This window comes from Oryzias melastigma, linkage group LG19 (genome assembly GCF_002922805.2).
Source record: "Oryzias melastigma strain HK-1 linkage group LG19, ASM292280v2, whole genome shotgun sequence".
In the NCBI taxonomy this organism is placed as follows: domain Eukaryota; kingdom Metazoa; phylum Chordata; class Actinopteri; order Beloniformes; family Adrianichthyidae; genus Oryzias; species Oryzias melastigma.
Genome location: NC_050530.1, coordinates 11,835,407 through 11,850,835, shown reverse-complemented (window position 1 = coordinate 11,850,835; position 15,429 = coordinate 11,835,407). Strand labels below are relative to the sequence as shown.

Below are 15,429 nucleotides of genomic sequence, written 5' to 3'. Positions count from 1 at the left end.
GCAATTTCTGTTTATTTTTACTTTCTTTCATTTGTTATGTGAGCAACTGGTTGAACCAGACAGCCACTTTTATACCGAATCTGGTTTTTCAGGAGGTTTCTTTTTGTATTCTTCCATTTGTTTTTTTCTTTGTCAAAGTGACCTATTTCTATGCTCGAATTATAGATGCATTATAGATTATTATTGTAATACATTTAGGTCAATTTTGCCCATTTAAAAATAATTAATTGTGACAGCAATGGTCAGTATACCAATTTATTTAGTTTTTGCTAAAAAAAAAAAAAAAAAAAAAAACAGCTTTACAATATGTTGTAAAATGGCGCTTTAAAAATAAATTGAATTTAACTGAATTTGAAAACAGCATCTTTACTGTCATCTAGTGTTGACAGGTGGTATTACTCGGGATGCCGCGGTCATGTTGTTCATTTGGGGCACCGCTGCTTCCAAAGAAAAAGGAAATGAGGTTCTAAACAAAAAGTCTCATGCACAGATACTTTGATGCCATTCAGATTAACGTGTCAACATCGACTGATTACTTCTGAGCCGACTGGAACTCTGCGCTGCAATGGAAGTAAACAGGGACGAAGCGGAGCGCTGCATTGACATCGCGGCGGCGGCGTTAAGAAGCCAGCAGCCAGAGAAGGCGCAGAAGTTCCTGGAAAAGGCTCAGAGACTCTTTCCGACCAAGACAGCCAAAAGTAAGTTGAAATAACCGCGCTGGAGGAATCTGCAGATTGCTGCTGCAGCATCATCACCGCAGCATCACCTGCATCCCAGAGGAGCTGCGCACTTTGACAGGGCCTCTGATAGCATGCCAGCTAGCTGGATCAGTTTTAGGGCTTTCTGCATTGTAAAAGGAAGAGCATTCATTTAATTATACATGGAATTCATTGTGTTCTTTTTTAGCTCATTTCATACAAGATAAATATTTTAATGAGCTAACAAGAGGGTTATCCCAAGCTCTGAAATGCCAGGACTCCCCATTGAAAAAATGCACACACTGAGATATTTAACACAGCAGAGCCTAAAAACAGAAAAAAGTGAGCACATAAATCAAACAAAGTTGATCTTTGTGTGCGTTTGAAGCCAATAAATGTTACAAAAATCATGTTAAATGACACGTGGCACCAATTGAACAGTTTACATTCACAAACTTCCTTATAATGCAGCTTATCTGAGACAAATTAAGCTATTTACAATATTCTGTGTGTATATTTATCACTTTAAAAGTATTTTTAAATGTATTTCAATTTTTTTTAATATGGTAGTTTTACTTCACTTAGGAATAGGGGTGTGTATTAGCAAGAGTCTGGTGATACGATAAGTATTGCGATACGTGACTCATGATACAATTTATCGGGAGATCTTGTGGTTTTGTGCGGTGCAAAGCTGCTCAAGAGACTCAGTGTGCTGCTAATTAGTGGTCAGGGGTTTAGAAGGAAAACAAGAGTCAAAGAAGTACACTCATAAATAATTAACTAAATATATTTTTGTCATCATTTTAAATTAATGCAAGGATCGCCGGAAAAAATATCGCGATATGTCGCCAAATTGATTTTTCTTTACCCCCCTATTTAGGAATCCAAGGTTTTATCTGATCGTTCATTTAACTGATTTAAAATCAACACTATTGTTCACTTTTGTGTTGATGCAAATCTTGCCTAAAAATTTGAACTAACACCAAACTAAATATGATCAAGTTTTATATATTTTTTTTAACCAAAATTGGAAATTATTAATATGAATAGATTCATCTGCTAGACATTTTCTGTGGTTCTCACCATCAAAACTTATGAAATTTTAAACACATTGTAGTAAGCTCATAACTCCAGTACTAAGAGGTTTTTAAAATATGAATTTTCCTCCTGTGCTTGTTTGGATTTGGATGTCAGTTCTGGGATCATGTTTTGTTTTATGTTGTACGCTTTGGGCTTGCTCCAAGGTAATGAATACTTTTAAGATATCAAAATTTTAGCAGCAATGTTTAAGACTGATGGTGTTTTCAACATTTGAAAACTCGAGGATGAGATACTCTTTACGTTGTTTACAAAGTTAAAAAAAAATGTATTTTTTGCTAAATTTTGCCATCTGGACACCAAACTTACAAAACAATAATAATTTAGAAGAACATTTTTAACCTAATTTATTCCAAAATGTTCCAGATTATTTTAGTATTTTTGGTCCAAAGGGCCTAATTATTCTTCAAAAATGCACTAAAACGATAAAATTATCACAATTAAAAGACGTTTTTTTTTATCTTAGTTCATTTGGAGGCACATTTCAGAAACTTTTTAGTCCTAAAATGTGGCTAAAGTAAGAGTAAGAAGTAAAGACTTAGAAAAAAACCTTAAAAATCTTTTATTGTATTTTTATTGACTTGTGTTGTTTCTTTGTGATTCAATGTAACAAATTCCCTTCCAACTGAAATAGAGAGAAATTACAAAACAAAAAGGATTTCTGATGAAATATATAAATAGGGTTAAATACATTAAATTAAAGCATGTTAATAATTTAATCTGTTTAAAATCCACATTGCATTTCATACCATAGAACATATTCAATTTTTGATGGAGCTTTTCATTACATATAGCAACATGTGTGCTTGTGCGAAACTTCATTAAATACTCCTTCATGCCAAGTGATGCAAACATACATCAAACCACTTAGGCTGCAAAATTACCTTAATTTAAATTAGCATTTACATAAAAGCCAAAACACAAGTGATTTAGTTTCAATTCAGGCATCAAGTGCATGACAAACGGCATTTTTTGGAGTTTCTTTGCAACTTTTGCTCACTTGTGGACCCTGTTCTAAATCTGTATTCTGTTTTTACTTATTTTGTTTTCAATCAGCACTGTTGGATTTAATAGCAAAGAACGGATTTAGTCCCAGACAAGGTGACCACTCAGATTTCAGTGAGGATTCGGGTCCTCGATGTAGGCGGAGCTCTGCTGAAGATGCCAGACCAGAAGAAAAGCCTGCAGAAACCTCACAAGCGTACACAGAGGATCAGCTGGATGCAGTGAGGAGGTAAATATAACATGATTTCATCAGGTTTTTAACCACCAAATAAAACTTGACATTCTATATTATTTGTCTGACTCCCAGGATAAAACAGTGCAAAGACTTTTATGAGATTCTCGGGGTCCAGAAAGATGCTACAGAGGACGAGCTCAAGAGATCCTACAGAAAACTTGCTCTGAGATTCCACCCGGATAAAAACTACGCCCCAGGAGCAACGGAAGCATTTAAAGGTGAAATTATGTTACAACTGAGGGGATGTAGGTGTAAATACTAACAAAGGAACCCTGGTTGTTAACTTCCCACAGCCATCGGGAATGCCTACGCTGTCCTGAGTAACGCCGACAAAAGGCGGCAGTATGATCAGTGTGGAGAAGAGGGAAGATATCCATCAACAAACGGCCCTGAAAATGGGAACTTTGAGCCGGACATTTCACCTGAGGACCTCTTCAACATGTTTTTTGGAGGAGGTTTTCCCTCAAGTAAGTGTATGCTCACAACCCAACGTGAGTTGTGATTTATCTGTGAGGTGATTCGAGTTGTATGATAATCCAGGTAACGCTCACGTGTACACTAACGGACGGATGCGCAGCCAAAGGCGGGAGAGACGAGAGCGACCCCGAGATGTGAGTTCAAGATTCATGAACAAGGGATGCAGTTCATCCTTCTGACCAGCAGATGGCAGCACATTTAAATATTCACCACCTGAGATTTATTTATGTATTTATTTATTTATTTATTTCATATTTCTTTCTCTTGCAGGGAGGTCTCGCACTGTTTGTTCAGGTCATGCCCATCCTTATCCTGGTCATTGTGTCCGCTCTGACTCAAATAATGGTCAGCAACCCCTCCTACAGCCTCAGCTTCAGGCCGTGAGTGAAGTTCTGAGCGTCCACAAAATAAACTGTTGTTCTGCAGAAAAGAGATTATCTTCCCATTAAATAAATCTCAGCATGCAACTCTAGTTTCTATCCTGCTGATTTATTTATTTTTTTTTGCAAGGGATAGTATAAAAGAGACAGAGTTTTAGTAGATTAACACATAAACCAATTGGAAAGTGTCTAGCTGATTTCCTTGTTGATTTTTAGTTCATTTCTGGTCCATCTGTGGGCACTGAGTCACCTACAGAGACAGAAGGTTGCAGAACCGTCATGGCGGTGTTCTGAATTCTGTCTCATCCGTACACATCCTGTCTTCTCACAGGTCGGCCGGGTACTCGCACAAAAGGTTGACCGAGAACCTCAAGGTGCCATACTATGTGGGAGAGCAGTTTTCCAAAGAGTTTAGTGGTGTGAATCTGAAAAACCTGGAGCGGACAGTGGAGGATGATTATATAGGAAACCTGCGCAACAACTGCTGGAAGGAGAAGCAACAGAGTACGTCCTTTTTGTTCCCATCAAACAGCAGATTTGGTCATTTTAGAGTAAACCTATGGGGTCAAATCAAGATCAGCTTATGTGAATGAAAAAACAGATTGTGAATTAAAAGAAAATAGTTTCAAACTTGGAAGTACATGTTAAAACTTAAAGGAATTTTTGAAAATTGAATATTTGAATATAATATCTATGTTTTTAAAGGGATAATATGAACTTTTTGAAAATTGAAGAAAAAAAATTGTTAATTTAATTTATAAAAAGTACATTAGAAAGAAAATTTTAAAAATGTACATTTGAAACTTTATTTATAAACCTAAATTGACACAACAGAAGCTGTTTTGAAGCAGAAACGACATAAAAAAACCTCCATAACTCGATATCAATCACGTCCTGGTAGCCAATAGACTCATAGCTCCACTCTCAAATAAAATTAGGATCAACACTGCAATCAAAAATCTGAATTAAAAAGTAATTTTTGGACTAAAAGGAAAGAGGAAGTGGAATAAATTAAGCAAAGTAGAGAATACTAAACAAAAGTATTTATTCATTTGGTGACTCTTTTTGGCTTGGATTTTTTTTTCAAATGTTCAATATTTCTTTCAATTTTCAAATAAATTTTATTTTCAAATTTTCAAATTTATTAATTTTAATTTTTAATCTTTTTCATCAAGCTAACTTTTGAGTTTAACCAGTTTTCCAAATTTAACTATGGTATTTTTCATTCACTTTAAGCTGATCCTGATTTACCTACATATAAATCTCTCATCATTCAGTTTCTAAAAAAATACATTTTCATGAGTTCATTTTTTTCTGTTGCAGAAGAAAGCATGCTCTACAGAGCGCGCTATTTTGGTGACTCAGAGCTTTACCAAAGAGCGCAGAGGGCTCGAACCCCAAGCTGTGCCAAGCTGTCCGAGATCTCAGCCTCCATGCATTGATGGTAAATCCTCCATAGCAGTTACACACTATAAAGACGTTTAGAAATAAGTACAAATCTTTAAATTTGAATATTTTTCTTTAAAAGGCCAAAATGGTCACACTAAGACTTTTTTTTTTAATAAATAAAAATATATTTTTTCAAACTAAGATTATTTTACCTTTTAAAAACTTTCTCAACATAATTTTTTTTTGTTTGTAAATCCAAATATAAGACATTTTTTCTTATAACAATGGTCTTTTTATGTTCCTAAGATCAAATTTTTGCAGTTCGTGCACAATTTTTTGACTTTATTTCATTCAAATAATGTCTTTTATGTCATATTTTTGTCCCCAGGTTTCTAAAAGAACCAGAAAAGAAGTATGTGCATCAGTTTTAACAGACCAGAGGCTGAAGATGACCGCCAGGAAACAACATTTTAACAAACTACAAAAAAGCCATTTCTTTGCAGGATGTGGGTGGTAATCTGCAAGCATCACTTTTACCTGGAAGCCATGAGAAGATAAAGACTTCTTGATCAACGTGTTTGCAGAAATCCCATGCAAACCCATAATGATTTTGCATATACTTAGCCAATGCAGATGATACTGATGTAGCAGTCCTACACATCAACCGCTTCATCCTTATTTTTATGCAGTTAGACCGGCAGAGAAAAGCCTCTCGTCTGTCTCTAAATGCATTTTCTAACTATGCAGGAATTCTGTTCACTCATGTCTTGGCTTTGTTGCTTACTTGAACATGTGAGATGTGTCTTTTCCTCCTGTGTTTGTGACATAAACATAGAAAAACCTCACTTTGCTTCCTTTGATAGTGTAACTTCACGTCACACTAGACACCAGGAAGGTGAGACGTACCTACCCACCGAGTGGGACAACAGCAGGGAGTGGTTTGGTGCGTAATGTCTCTGATTGACCTCAAGTTCTCTCTGATGAATGGGTTTATCAAGCTCAAACAACAACACAGCTCTCAACCATGTTTTCCACCATGACTCTGTTCACTTGTGTAAAATAAACGCTCGAACGTGTTGAATGTGACTCGTTGCTGCGAACAGAACAAGCACTCAAGCCGGGACAAAAGCTCAGTCAGCACATTTGGCACCAAGTGCGCAGAGAGGCTGAGGCCGGGAACTGAACACATGGCAGTGAGCACGTTCACATTTTGGGAGGAGGCGTGCAACATGTGCTGGGGAGCAAGCACGCCGGCACATTCTTTCACTATAAATATGCTTCTCTGCTGTTCTTTTTTGTTTTTTTTATCCTTCATCTCAGCTAACTCACTTTTTTTGTTCTTTTCTTGGAACAATAAACATATTTGTCATATTTATTTAAATTGAACTATTGAAAAGTTTCAAAACTATAGTAAAAATTTATTGATCTCACATAAAGCACCTTAAATAGTAAAATTCAAAACACAAAAAAGTGAAATGGTAGAATTGACACTATTTTCACATATTTATAAAAATAACCAAAGTTCTGTACTTTGAATAGAGAAGTTTAAATAAATAAAAATAATTTTAAGGTTAACCCTGGTGAAACAAGGATCTTTAAATAGAAAAATCTGTGTTGTAGAAATATACTAAATGTAAAACTTTAAACCCATATATGAAATGACTGCACATATTTTCTTTGATTTATAAACTTTTAATCTAAAACAAAACCATTTTACATTTAAAAGCACCGTTCCTATTAGTTTCATTCCATATAACGTTTTTTAAATTATGAATTTGAAAAAATTAAGTAAAAGAAGAGAGAACAATATAAGTATGAATATTTGGAACTAATTTGGCTTTTTAAATTCAAAATGTTATGCTTGTACCTATTTTTTTTAATCATTTAACCTTTATTTATTCAGACAATATAAATGAAGATTTAACTTGCAAAAGTAAAGACTATGAGAAAAGGGTTACATGATAAAAGTGACATCTGTAATGACAAGAAAGTTTAAAATCATGCATTAAAAGTAAAAAATTAGCTTTATAATTATCTTATTTTATTCAAATTAAGCATCTCATCAATGCTTTGTGTGTTAACATCATTCCAGTCTCTGCAATTATCAGACATACTGTAGGTACAAACCTATATTTTTTGATAAAATTTACTATTTAAACAGAATCAATGGGAATTATGATTATCTAAATGCATTTTCAAATGTTACAATTAGCTGCTAAATAAAACAAGATTACAAAGTCTAATCTTTAAGTGTCCACTTCATCATTTTTTTTATTAGTCAGTTAATGTAAATGAGAAGCCAAAATAACTCAAAACAGACAGTCTTTTAAAAAAAAAAAAACAATAATTTATTTGCAATAATGAAAGTACAAAACAGTGAAATGGAATGAATATTTGAATATCAAATACAATTCAAAGCAGGACAGGTCCAAAGGTTAAAAAAAAAAAAACTCAAAATGATATCAAAGTAGAGGCTTACACATGTGCAAGCTTTAGCTTAAATGTCCCAAACTGAGGAGTTTATGTTCATGACATGAGTTGCCGTACAATTCAGTCGTCTTCAATGCGCAACACAATACAGCTAGCTGCCTTTTCAATGTTTCAGTAGAAACATAGGTGCATTTATATATTTCAAATGCAGATGTACCAGATATTGTATGGTTACTTTTTCTTTTTGCTTAAGTTTAGAGCAAGTGCTGCATGAAGACATCTAAGTACCAGAAACTTACAGCAGGAACAAAAGGCTACATCAGAACAAAGTCCTTCTTTATACTTCTGTAGGCATAATCTTAAAAGGCCCTTCTTTGAGCTTTTATTGTAAGCTCGCATTATATTAAAAAAATGAGTCTCTTTCATTTCTTAACATTCCTCAATGAGCAGGTCTTCAGAACAGTACAGTTTCTTTTTGATCACGCGGAAACCAGTGCTGAGTTTAAGTGCTTGCCGGACTGTTGGAGTGGAAGTAGATCTGGAGCTAAAAAGTCCTTGAATTTTTGGCCACAAGCCACCGGACTCCAGCCTCAACACCAAAGTCAGCTGAAAAGTGGGGACGAGGCAGGGGTCCACCGATAGCTGGGCCATACTCTCGCACACGTCCCCTTGCTCCACACAGAGGTCAATGAGAGCCCCTCTCAGTCCACAGGGCTCGCTGGCTGCCAGATGAAGGAGCTCCCGTCCAATGTGCTCCAGCAGCTTCTCGGGAATGAGGAGCTTGGCGCACCTCAGAGCACAGTCCGAGTCTTTGGCTTCTCTAAGGCTGGATGCGATGAGGTCCACCACTTCTTTCAGGATGGTTTCCTCCATCGGATCGAAGAAGAGGTCATCGTTGTATGGACACAGGTCACTGGAGGTATCGGACCCTAGAGAGCAGGAGCAGTGGGTTAAAACCTGAAACATGCACACCAATAAAATCATCTAATATGGGGATTACTCACCAGATTCTGAGAGGTCACTCCTGCTGCCATTGTTGGACCCTGAAGCGATACTGCTGCTGTTTGTGCTGAAATCTGTTAACCTGTGGACCAGTTTGCCCCAGGAGAGTCTCCTCGGACTGCTGTCCACGGGGGATGGAGGTGAGCTGCCCATGTCTGCGGGTGCAAAGACTTCTGGCATGGTTGCAGTATTCAACAGCTGCTAAAGAGTCTGTTTTGTTCATGAGAGGAAAGGGGGAGGGGACAAAGAAGAATACGTTTAAACACCATTCAATGTTAGGCTACATAAAAATACAAGAATATCAAACATTTTAAGCACAGTTCAGCATATCCAAACAAGTATTTAAGCAAATAGTTATTTAATTCCTAAGTTTCCATGACAGACGTCTTGAATCAGCAACTAGCTGCTGCTTTGCTAGTCAAATTAGCAAAAAAAAAGGCGACAGAACCAACGCAAATTTTCAACAATACTTACAATTTGTGCGAATTTAAACGTGTCCTGGTTATTTTTTCCGAGGTTTTAGATTCCAAACTGGATGGTTATTGTCTGCAAAGAAACTTCTAGCGTCACCACCACCGTCCTTCCTCTCACCAGCTGCCAAGCGCCGCAGTCTGGCCCGCAACAATGTTTAAATACGGCTCAGAAAGCCACGCCCACTGCTGTGCGGCCAGCCAATCAAAAAAGGAGGCACGGCATCTGAGACTGTATCTTGCCTGGTAACATGCCAGCAGAGAAGAGAGACAAACAGGAGGGGGAGGAGGGCTTTGGGCTGATGAATGGCAGAGCCCAATGTAATGGAAATATACAGGGACTTGTATAGGCTTGCAAGCATGCTATTGTTATGTTTTTTTTTTCTCTTTTTAAATTTTTTTTCGCACCTTCCATGTATATTATATATGTTGTTGGTGTATTTATGTGCGTGATATAATAAAACCAAAGAATAAAGTCCACGCAGGCTAGACTCAGCTGGTTTAGTGTTGCAGTGTACATTACGTCACCTGTTTTTCTCAACCATTACATCAGTTTTTCTTTTTTTCTTTTTTTAGTCTGACTCACAGGGATGAAAAACACAGAAAGGCTGCACAATTTAACGATAATGCTGTTGCAAGCTTATAAATCTGCAAAAAAGAGGGAAAATCACCAAAAATTAATGCATTAGATTTAAAAAAACAAAACAAAACTGAAATTTAGCATCATATTCAGCCCTAAAAACAATGTGTCACTAAAAATGTGCAGAGAATTGTATTTTTATTATAAAGAATGATTAAATATGGGGTTTTTTTTATTACGCTTTACAGTTAGAACATGCACAATAGTGCAACAACAATGAACAATTTTAGAAATTAAAAGTGCAAATTAATGCAAACTGAAAAAAAATCATGATGCTAAGGTATTTAGAAACATTGTAAGAATTAGAATTAAAATGAGAATGTATCAGATTTGAGGCCCAAACACCATAAATAACACAAGATATAAACATATTTAAAAAATAAGAATAACAAAAATAATAAGTATAGGTGGCAGATGTTTTTCTGTTGGTCCCACTGCGTTAAAGGCCTTAAGTGAAAAAAAAACAACTTTCTGAATAGCTGCCAGACATACAGTATGGGACACAGCTGCACGTGTGTAGGCGTGAGATGTGATGCACTTTTTCAAAGAGGAACGGAAAGACAAAGCACGCCTAAGTACAGTATGTTCTGCGGGAGGTGTTTTGAATTTAGAATCCTGCTATAAAAGTTTTGATAAACTAACTTTTAAGGCAGTAAAAGCAAGTAAGGACTAAAGTATGAGGGAAAAAAGACAAAACACCAAAAATTAGAAGAAAGAACTTGCTAAATGGATTCTTAGAAAGTGTGTTCTACAGGAATGTTTTGAATCAAACTTTTGGCACAGGAAATTAAACTCGCTGCTGGAGGCGTGTCCTGCAATGTCCTGGGCTCTCCTCAAACATCACCACCCAGAACAGTACATTCTGTGCGTACTCAACCTTCGTCAGATTGAAAACAACACATTACTGAGGGAAAACACTAATCTGCATGTTTCTCCAGCGCAAAAAGCGAGACACAAACAACCGCCATAATGAACATTGCTTATCAGTGAAGTGTGAAATCAACTCAAGGAGTACGCTAAAGATAAAAAAACAAGCAAAACAAAATACCAATGTCAAGAATGTCCAACTTTATTTACATCTTTTTATTTTATTTTATTTTATTTTGTATGAAGTGCTTTTTAAGATGGAGATTAGGAGAAAAACTTGACAGGTGAATTGTGGAGCAACTATAATGGCAAATAATATGTTACATGAAGGAAATTATGGACAAATGTATTAATAATTTTAACAATGAGGGAAATAACAGATTGTAATTTTGATCCAAAATGAGTTTAACAGTTGTTTCACACATAAAACAAACAATGGCAAAAGTAAAAAAAAAATGTAATTATTATAATTTTATTCAGTTTTACAAGGGAAAAAACATAAAGGAGGGATATATCCCATACAAAGTGAAATATCAAACATATTTAATGACATGTTTTATTTGGCTCATTTAATCGCTTGGATTTCCTTAGGATGGCGTGAATCCAAGTAGCTGCTCTATTGGTTTGTACCGCCACTCATCAGCTTCCAGCTCTTCCACCAGACTTGCAAGTTTCTCCATTCTAGACACTTGTTGATCTGAAAATAAATTCAATGAACAATATCTTTATAACCTTGCTTACATTTCTTTTTAGGGGGATCAAGTATGGCAAACATTTTTACTTGACTTACCATGTTTAACCTGTTTTAGAGTAGAGGCAACTTGGTAGCTGAATACAGACTCACATAAAAACCTGTCAGAACCATCTAAAAGAAACAAGAATAAAACATGCAGTTTGTTATTATGGAGGATTGAGCAGAACATGAGAGAGCTTCAAGTTAGATATGCAAACATTTTGTCCCCTTATTTGAATTCTTACCTTCCATCATTTCTCCTGCACCTTTGGGATAAGTGTATAAGACTTTCCTTGGAGGGATGAGCTCTGATGCACTGAATCCAGAGCCAGTGACCGAGCTGCCGCTCACACCACCCGCAGAAGAAGATGAAGAGGACGCAGCCATTAATTCAAGGGGCTGAGGAAGTACACACAAACAAATAAAACCACATCATGTAGGTCATATTTTCACCACAAAACACATTGTAAAGAGAACACGATTTACATATTAAAATATGGAGCATGTCTTGCTAAAATATATAAGGAAAACATGTCGTGTCAACAAAGTTTGTTACGTTTTATGGATCTAAATTGACACTTTAAAAGCCTTTCTGATAAAAACAAAACAGCTAGCTCAAAAGCTAACATGCTAAATTTAGTGTAAATCATATTCACACGACGTTAGGATTACTGTAAACAAAGTTTCACTAAACTGATAATTTGTTAAAGTAATTCTTACCGTCCAAGACCCAAATAACTCTCGGAAGATACGGTTTAGTTTGAAGGTACTAGTTTACGACAAAAAATGTTCTTTACAACAGAAAGGAATAGATTACACTAGCGTAAAGTTCACAGTACCTGGAATAGATTGTGAACATCAAGTCGTATCCAACCGTTGTTCCGTATGTTTTATAAATCTAGCGGCATAGTCCGTAAATTGCCTGGAAGTGTCGTAACGTAGTCGTAAAGTGCTAAAACTACGACAACACAGTTTTTAGTGGAAAAAGCCACAAAAAATCTGTAGTTACCTGTTTACATCAACACTTTAGCACAAGCTAATCAAAATGTCCGTTATGGATGTCTTACGTCCCGCTCTTATTAATATAAATGGACGAATATATCGTAGAAATACAGTTAAAGAAGAGGAATACTATGAGGAAGAAGAGGATTTCTCGAATATGGAAACGCCAGGTAAGTTTAACTTTGTCAAAAAAACAGAATATACGTGTTTCAATTCTAATCATGGAAACCTATTGATATATGCCTTTTAAATAAATAATTTTAGAGCGGGAGGAACTTCTAGATGATGAAACATGTGACAGCTACTACATAGAACAAACAGACAGAGGATACCGCTGTGCTTTAGATGTCCCAAGTGCTCTTTACAAGTGAGTTACTGACAAAATGCAAATGTATAGTAAAGATTTTTAAATTTTCCTCAAGTAAACAACACTTTAAACTCGTTTGTCTTCATCACTTATTTCTCCAATAGATACATCATTGGGAAAAAAGGAGAAACACGCAGACGGCTGGAGTCTGACACTAAAACATCCATCAACATCCCTAAACAAGGAGTGGAAGGACAGATAGGTGAGGATTTTAAAGAAAAACTGTCAATCTGAAGTTCAACGACCACAGCAGGACATTTTATCTGTCTTATCGCCTTACAGTGATCACAGGCTCCCAAAAAGCCGCAGTCTCATCGGCAGTCACTCGAGTGGAGGTTCTTGTGGAAAGTTTCCGCAAGAAACAGCCTTTCACTCACTTTCTATCGTTCCCTCTGAATGATCCAAAAATCCAAGAAGGATTTCTTAAATTCAAAGATGAGGTGCTGCTGCAGTGCTCTCAGGTATGTTTGAGAAATGCATACATCAACTCTTCCCACTGTTTTGACATTATAACACGTTACTATCTTATTTACAGGATTATGGAGTTGAGGAAAGCATTTTTCAAAACCCTGCAAAGCTTCATCTGACTATTGGCACCCTGACTCTACTAAATGACATGGAAGTGCAGAAAGCCTGCGCATACCTTCAGGAGTGTGAAAGTTTCATCAGGTACGAGTCAGTTAGAATTGTTTTGTTTTTAACCGGTGGATAAGATCTAAAAACTGGGTAACTTATGATTCCCTGGTAATTTTTAAGTAAACATCTGGGAAATGCATTTAATAAAAAACGTTGCGTCTGTGTATATTTTTTGTCTTTAGGGACATTGCAGAAGGAAAGTCTCTGTTGCTGGAAGTGGCCGGTATAGAGTACATGAATGATGATCCAGGCATGGTGGATGTCTTGTATGCCAAAGTCAATGTGAAAGATGGATCTGACAGGTAAAGAGATCTGATAAAAAAAAACAAGTTTATATACCTACAAATTTAAATTTGATTGTTTTCATTTGTTTTATTCTTCCTGTAGATTGCAAATGATCGCAGACCGGCTGGTGGAACATTTCGTCTCTGCAGGGCTGATGGTCCGAGAGTGGGACAGAGTGAAGCTGCACGGCACTGTGATGAACACCCTGTTCAGAAAAGACTCTGCAGGTCAGCCAGTCAAGTCACCTCACAAGACTGTGTGAACGGTGCAGCTGCATATAGGAAACCGGCTGTTATCACAGCGTCAGCTGCTTGACCTACTTTTGCTCACAAATAAGTTCTTATTACCTTTTGGCTTGGATTAGCCCTGCAGTGACCGCAAAACTAAAAGGAGAAACAATGTAAACAACTGGTTTGGGCAGAGTGGAATCAGGGAGGCGGCCCTCTGCCTCGCCTCAGTGCTGTTTACATGGACAAGTACAAGTTGTGTGTTTTCTAAGTACCCCGACAATGGCTTTATTCATTTAGGACATGGCTGCTGTCCAGCTGCATTTCTCAAATTTTTATCGGTTTGACCAGCAACATAGCACAAACAAGTGTGGTTGTGGTCACTGTTGAGACATTTTTGTCTAAGTCTTAAAGTTCTACTCAGATCATCTTTTGAGCCATTGTAAAAGTGTTCCCAGTGGTCTTTAAATTATGCAGTTTTTAGCTAAAAAAAATCATCCATGACTGAGCCATAGCATGCTCTCCTGCTAACTTACGCCCCCAACCTAACATTACCTGTTTAACAAAAATGGCGAGCTATATCAAAGCTATCCAGCTGTACAGATTTTGATTCTGAAGACCTACATGGATCTAGTTGTATACAAGAATCAAATGGAGTGGAACATTTTTTTTTGTCCATTTGAATAAAGAAATACTCAGATATGCTATTTTCAACATAATTTTCTTTATTTATATCCTCCATCATCCATAAGATGCCACAAGAACATGTTAAAAAACACCCAGAATACTATTTTCATCAAAGTGGGTCTTTAAGTGTTGTTCCTCATCTCTCCGCCTGTTTCAGAAGACCAGTTGATGTGCTAATCAACCTTGACTCGTAGTATTTTTGTGCTTGAACTGAAGCCTCTTTATTGGCTCATAAAGATAACACTTTCTGTTGCTTTTTCCAGTTAAAGAAACGGGAGGAGCAGGAAGACAAACCACAACTCAAAGAGAGGCTTTTGATGCCAGGAACATACTAAAGGTTGGAGGAAACTCACTTTACTACTAGGAATTTTGTATCAATGTATCCCAAAATGTGCTTAAAAAAACAGACAATTTGACATTTAAAAGTTTTATCGCAAGCTTAAAATTATTACTTAAACTAGATTTATATGACTTTATGTTTGTGCAATCAAAGACAGAATGTTCCAAGGAGCTTCTAAAACACTGACCAGTGAGTTTATTATTCATTAAACTTTACAATGTTCCACTTTCTTGCAACAGCAATAAAAACTGTTGGGTTTTTTTGGACAAACGTGTGGAAAATTCCTTTTTTTAAGATTCTTTAAGACCTACTAAGTGCAAAATCACATAAACTTGATGCTTCTCTAAAACTTTTGTTAGGAAGTGATATTACCACAACAAGACACTTCCTGGGTTGAAATTAAATCTTTACTGCTACTGTGTGCAATGTTATCTGGATCAGCTGTATACTTCAACACCATG

At 36.4% G+C, this 15,429-nt stretch overlaps 4 protein-coding genes across 6 annotated transcripts in view; 2 read left to right on the top strand and 2 right to left on the bottom strand.

Annotated features, from left to right (window-relative positions):
• Positions 1 to 387: 387 nt before the first annotated feature.
• Positions 388 to 6,363, top strand: dnajb12b (DnaJ heat shock protein family (Hsp40) member B12b). The gene is made up of 9 exons (XM_024285261.2): positions 388 to 698; positions 2,853 to 3,030; positions 3,109 to 3,254; positions 3,330 to 3,503; positions 3,577 to 3,647; positions 3,784 to 3,893; positions 4,225 to 4,397; positions 5,217 to 5,337; positions 5,671 to 6,363. Exons 1-8 carry the CDS (start codon positions 566 to 568, stop codon positions 5,333 to 5,335), a joined length of 1,104 nt encoding a protein of 367 aa, XP_024141029.1. The 5' UTR covers positions 388 to 565; the 3' UTR covers positions 5,336 to 5,337; positions 5,671 to 6,363.
• Positions 6,364 to 7,614: 1,251 nt separating this feature from the next.
• ddit4 (DNA-damage-inducible transcript 4) lies at positions 7,615 to 9,346 on the bottom strand. The gene is made up of 3 exons (XM_024285260.2): positions 9,189 to 9,346; positions 8,717 to 8,924; positions 7,615 to 8,641 (listed from the first exon to the last, which is right to left on the bottom strand). Exons 2-3 carry the CDS (start codon positions 8,892 to 8,894, stop codon positions 8,142 to 8,144), a joined length of 678 nt encoding a protein of 225 aa, XP_024141028.1. The 5' UTR covers positions 8,895 to 8,924; positions 9,189 to 9,346; the 3' UTR covers positions 7,615 to 8,141.
• Positions 9,347 to 10,875: 1,529 nt separating this feature from the next.
• Positions 10,876 to 12,399, bottom strand: anapc16 (anaphase promoting complex subunit 16). 2 transcript variants are annotated; one of them, XM_024285258.2, is made up of 4 exons: positions 12,264 to 12,399; positions 11,670 to 11,823; positions 11,482 to 11,556; positions 10,876 to 11,388 (listed from the first exon to the last, which is right to left on the bottom strand). In XM_024285258.2, exons 2-4 carry the CDS (start codon positions 11,809 to 11,811, stop codon positions 11,279 to 11,281), a joined length of 327 nt encoding a protein of 108 aa, XP_024141026.1. In that variant the 5' UTR covers positions 11,812 to 11,823; positions 12,264 to 12,399; the 3' UTR covers positions 10,876 to 11,278. The 2 variants fall into 2 exon arrangements, with proteins under 2 accessions (XP_024141026.1, XP_024141024.1); XM_024285256.2 differs by having other exon boundaries at positions 12,145 to 12,289.
• A 40-nt stretch (positions 12,400 to 12,439) lies between these two features.
• Positions 12,440 to 15,429, top strand: part of ascc1 (activating signal cointegrator 1 complex subunit 1) — an 8,465-nt gene continuing 5,475 nt past the window's right edge. For both annotated transcript variants that reach the window (XM_036217161.1, XM_024285255.2), the window contains exons 1-8: positions 12,440 to 12,596; positions 12,691 to 12,793; positions 12,898 to 12,995; positions 13,076 to 13,254; positions 13,329 to 13,462; positions 13,612 to 13,731; positions 13,817 to 13,941; positions 14,892 to 14,965. In XM_036217161.1, the coding sequence (XP_036073054.1) occupies positions 12,470 to 12,596; positions 12,691 to 12,793; positions 12,898 to 12,995; positions 13,076 to 13,254; positions 13,329 to 13,462; positions 13,612 to 13,731; positions 13,817 to 13,941; positions 14,892 to 14,965 (960 nt within the window). In that variant the 5' untranslated portion in view covers positions 12,440 to 12,469. The remainder of the gene's footprint in view (positions 12,597 to 12,690; positions 12,794 to 12,897; positions 12,996 to 13,075; positions 13,255 to 13,328; positions 13,463 to 13,611; positions 13,732 to 13,816; positions 13,942 to 14,891; positions 14,966 to 15,429) is intronic.

Excerpts from the sequence above, each read along its gene's own strand:
- anapc16 (XM_024285258.2), bottom strand. The coding sequence starts at position 11,811 with ATGGCTGCGTCCTCTTCATCTTCTTCTGCGGGTGGTGTGAGCGGCAGC. Across the intron at positions 11,557-11,669 it reads TGCAGGAGAAATGATGGAAG|ATGGTTCTGACAGGTTTTTA; the intron begins GTAAGAATTCAA and ends TGTTTCTTTTAG. Across the intron at positions 11,389-11,481 it reads TCTAAAACAGGTTAAACATG|ATCAACAAGTGTCTAGAATG; the intron begins GTAAGTCAAGTA and ends ATTTATTTTCAG.
- ddit4 (XM_024285260.2), bottom strand. The coding sequence starts at position 8,894 with ATGCCAGAAGTCTTTGCACCCGCAGACATGGGCAGCTCACCTCCATCC. Across the intron at positions 8,642-8,716 it reads GAGTGACCTCTCAGAATCTG|GGTCCGATACCTCCAGTGAC; the intron begins GTGAGTAATCCC and ends CCTGCTCTCTAG.
- dnajb12b (XM_024285261.2), top strand. The coding sequence starts at position 566 with ATGGAAGTAAACAGGGACGAAGCGGAGCGCTGCATTGACATCGCGGCG. Across the intron at positions 3,255-3,329 it reads AGCAACGGAAGCATTTAAAG|CCATCGGGAATGCCTACGCT; the intron begins GTGAAATTATGT and ends AACTTCCCACAG. Across the intron at positions 3,648-3,783 it reads GACGAGAGCGACCCCGAGAT|GGAGGTCTCGCACTGTTTGT; the intron begins GTGAGTTCAAGA and ends TTTCTCTTGCAG.